We start from the raw sequence: 4293 nt of genomic DNA, 5'->3' as shown, positions 1-4293 counted from the left end.
TGGAAGTTATTCTAGTCCACTTATCGGTTAAAGTCGTTTCCCTCTATGGTACAAATCTCATTTCTCCTATGGATTCCAATACACTTTCACCTTTCCGTTTTAAACAATACTTCTTCAGTCACTTGTTACCAAACCTTCATTTCTTTGACTTTGGTCACTTTATTCCATTCACCTCCATGATACTTTCATATTCTACCTTCATTCACTCCATGTGATATACCGGTTTTCTTCGAGCCAAACACACTACCTCTTTGTGCTCTTTCTTACGTTCCCCTGTGAACCAAGAGATGTTTGGGATTATGCCCAAACACTTATTTCTTCGCCTTTTCAGCATTACCCTATATCTACATCCATGCTAACCCATGTACTGGTAGTAGCCACATTACTCTTGGGTTCATGTTTTCACCCTTGTTAGAGTTCAAAACACTATTATTTGGTTAATACCATAATTTGGTCACAATTCTTTTCACCTCCTACCACTAGTTCTTTGAACTACGAAGCTCTAAATTCCTCATTGCACTATGAGGATATGTAGGCATGAGGGCCTCAATCCTCACCGAGCACTCTACTATTTATTTCCTTTCCCCATTCTTTTACGAGTAATCTTTAGATATCACACCTATTCAAGCGAGAACAATCAAAATGGTTCCCATGGAGTACCATGGATGTTTGGGGTGCTAATAGCTCCCCCTTGCATAACTGACTTCCTTACCTAGTATATCTCTTTCCCTGGGTTTTATCGATGGTTTCCCTTTCCTTCAGGAATAAATAAAGTTTGATGGTGACTCTGTTGTATGTTCGAGTGAGTGATATGTTCGGGTATATTTCCGCTAGCTTCAAGGTGGCACATCAAACAAAAGCTACATGCTTTAAAAATGAGGTACATGAGTCGAGCTGTAACTCGTATGTGCCGACACATAGGAAAATATTTCTTCTATGTGTCTACCTAAAGCACATATGTGTCGACACGTAGGTTTTTTTTCCCATAAAAACTTGTTTTTCATGCATGGAACCTTTTCTAACTCATTTCAAATTGTTTTTATGCTTCCTAAATTATAAGATGCACATTAAGGCTTAGAGGATACCGTCCAATATACATAAACGTTAAAGTATCCTAGTTTTGACATCATGCAAAATACATCTAACGGAAAGTTGCACTCAAATACTCCCCCTTTTTTATGATGGAAAAACATGAGACAATGTGCTTCGTGTCTTCATGAAGGCTCCCTTTGAATGTATACATCCCAACTTCATCTTGTAGATTCTTCTGCCCCTTTGACAACTTCAAAAAGAGACAAAGCAATCCAGGAGAAGTATCTTATATCACACACATATCAATATAACACACATAGGCGTTTGCAAAGATACGGTCATCAATAAAACAACACTCACATAGAATGATGTAAATATTGAAAATGCTTAAACATAAATAAAAGTATTTAAAACAACAATATAACATGGTTGCCACAACTTATTCTAAATAACATATACAATAAACATGAAAGATGAAGGATACAACGTAATAAAAAACTCTTGAGTTACTACAAAAACGACACGATTACGCGACATATACTTTTGGTGCTCCCGAATGCTGCCCACGCATGTGCTCTAACAAGGCTATATATAGATTTATCACCACTGAAACCAAAAATAGACATGTTATCATAACAATGACACACTACAAGAATTTTGTTGACATTATAACATGTTCAAACATATTCCATGCCGGAATAGATAACATGGTTATACACCAAGAACATATTTTTTTAAAGTATGGACGAAAAATAGCATGAAGTCACTATAAGCATATGCATTAAAATACATCAATTAAATTTTTTGGAAGTTAAAGTTCATGAATTAGTTCATACATCAAGCATATCAAGCATTTAGAACATAAACGACATGCAAAAATAAAAGGCTTGCTTTCAAAGAGGGAAAATAAAACAATATTACCTCACATATGAATTAATGAAGGATGCACTCATATATGATTTAACTTCCAAATAAAGTTAGAGAAAAAGTATATAAAGTGGATGCAACAAATTATATTTAGAAAATATTTGAGATATCAAGTATGCCCAATTTCCTTCGAATGTTGAAAAACGGTTCAATCGCAAGAGGTTTTGGAAAGATATCTACAAGTTGATTTTTACTATCAACATGCTCAAATATGACATCTCCTTTTTCAACATACGTAGGAAGCGGCGACGTATCTCAATATGTTTAGTGCTAAAATGCAATACCGTATTTTTGGTTAGATTAATAACACTAGTTTTATCGCATATAATAGGAATACGTTGTAGTTTAATATCAAAATCAAGTAGTTATTGTTTGAGCCACACAATTTGAGCACAACAACTACCTGCTGCTACATATTCCGCCTCGGTAGTTGATAATGCAACATAAACCTGCTTCTTGCTATGCCAAATTACTAAGGCGTTTGAAAACATGTGCAAAGTTCCACTAGTACTTTTCCTATCCGATTTGCAACTGGAAAAATTAGAACTGGTATAACCAACAAAATTAAAATCGATTCCCTTAGAATACCAAAGCCCATACTTAGATGTACCATTAAGGTATCTAAGGATGCATTTTATGGATTTTAAATGTGATTCCTTAGGAGCCGACTCATGATGAGCGCAAATACACACGCTAAACATAATATCTGGCCTAGATGCAGTAAGATATAGAATAAAACCAATTATAGCTCGATACTTATTGACATCAACATCCTTACCATTTTCATTTATTTCCAAGTTTCCATTTGTGGGCATTGGAGTGTCAATCAATTTTTCATCTTCCATACCAAATATCTTTAGCAATTCATTACAATATTCTGTTTGACACACAAATGTCCCTTTGTTGAGTTTCTTGATTTGAAGACCAAGGAAGTAACTCAACTCCCCCATGAGACTCATCTCAAACTCACCCTGCATAATCTTAGAAAATTCCTTGACAAGTTGCATGTTAGTGGAACCAAAGATGATATCATCAACATAAACTTGAACTAGAAGAGTATGTTTTCCTTAACGCTTAATGAAAAGTGTAGTATCTATCTTCCGCCTAGAGTATCCTTGATCCATTAAAAGCTTACTAAGTCGCTCATACCAAGCCCTAGGTGCTTGTTTGAGACCATACAAATCTCGTTTTAGTTTGTAAACATGATTAGAATACTCATGATTTTCAAAATCGGGAGGTTGAGCCACATACACTTCCTCATTAATATATCGATTAAGGAAGCACTTTCACGTCCATTTGAAATAACTTGAAATCTTTGGAGCAAGCATAAGCTAGTAAAAGGCGTATATCCTTGAGGCGAGCAACTAGAGCATGAGTTTTCTCATATTCAATGCCTTCCTCTTGGTTATAACCTTGAGCCACTAGCTGGGCTTTGTTCCTAGTTATCACTCCATTTTCGTTGAGCTTATTTCTAAAAACCCATTTGGTTCATAATAACTTAATGATTTATCGGATGAGGGACAAGGTCCCAAACATCATTTTTTTTAAACTGGTTTAATTCATCTTGCATGGCCATAAGCCAGTGCTCATCAAGTAAGGCATCTTTGGCATTTTTAGGTTCAACTTGTGAAACGAATGCAAAGTGACAACAAAAGTTATTTATCTTGGAGCATGTTGTCACGCCTTTGGTGATGTCTTCATGTATGTTATCGATTGGATAATCTTTAGAGGTTCTCTAAGCCAAAGGTAGATCGTCCACTACAAGTGGATTTTCAACCTTCTCCTCTTCATAATTGTTATCTTCTTCTTTCTCATGTTCCACCTCTTTAGGCTGATCAAATCCTTTTCCATGTTCTTAAATAATATCTTGTGAAGATACATCTACATCATGAAAAGAAACACCTTTTCCAACATTTTTTCGATAAGATCCATCAAAAGTGACATGTACTGACTCTTCAACAATAAGTAATCTTTTGTTATAAACCCTATAAGCTTTGCTATATTTAGAGTATCCAAGGAAGATACATTCATCGGCTTTCACATCAAACTTACCAAGATTTTCCTTTCCATTATTTAAAATAAATCATTTGCATCTGAAAATGTGAAGATGTGATAAATTAGGTTTTCTACCCTTTAGTAGTTCATAGGGAGTTTTGTCTAAAATATGACGTATTAGTATCCTATTTAAGACATAACATATCGTGCTAATAACATCAGCCCCAAAATACTTAGGTAGATTACCCTAATTGAGCATAGTTCTAGCCAACTCCTCTAAAACGCGATTTTTACGCTCCACAACACCGTTTTGTTGTGGAGTTCTTAGAGTGGATAAGT

General features: G+C 35.2%; 1 protein-coding gene across 1 annotated transcript; it reads right to left on the bottom strand.

The window, feature by feature from the left end:
• Positions 1 to 2324: 2324 nt before the first annotated feature.
• On the bottom strand, positions 2325 to 2966 carry LOC127122298 (secreted RxLR effector protein 161-like). The gene has a single exon (XM_051052658.1). It carries the CDS (start codon positions 2964 to 2966, stop codon positions 2325 to 2327), a length of 642 nt encoding a protein of 213 aa, XP_050908615.1.
• Between the last annotated feature and the right edge of the window lie 1327 nt (positions 2967 to 4293).

This window comes from Lathyrus oleraceus, chromosome 2 (assembly GCF_024323335.1).
Source record: "Lathyrus oleraceus cultivar Zhongwan6 chromosome 2, CAAS_Psat_ZW6_1.0, whole genome shotgun sequence".
NCBI classification, from domain to species: domain Eukaryota; kingdom Viridiplantae; phylum Streptophyta; class Magnoliopsida; order Fabales; family Fabaceae; genus Lathyrus; species Lathyrus oleraceus.
This window is presented reverse-complemented; position numbering and strand designations above follow the sequence as displayed.

Coding starts and splice junctions, on each gene's coding strand:
- LOC127122298 (XM_051052658.1), bottom strand. CDS start 2,966: ATGCAACTTGTCAAGGAATTTTCTAAGATTATGCAGGGTGAGTTTGAG.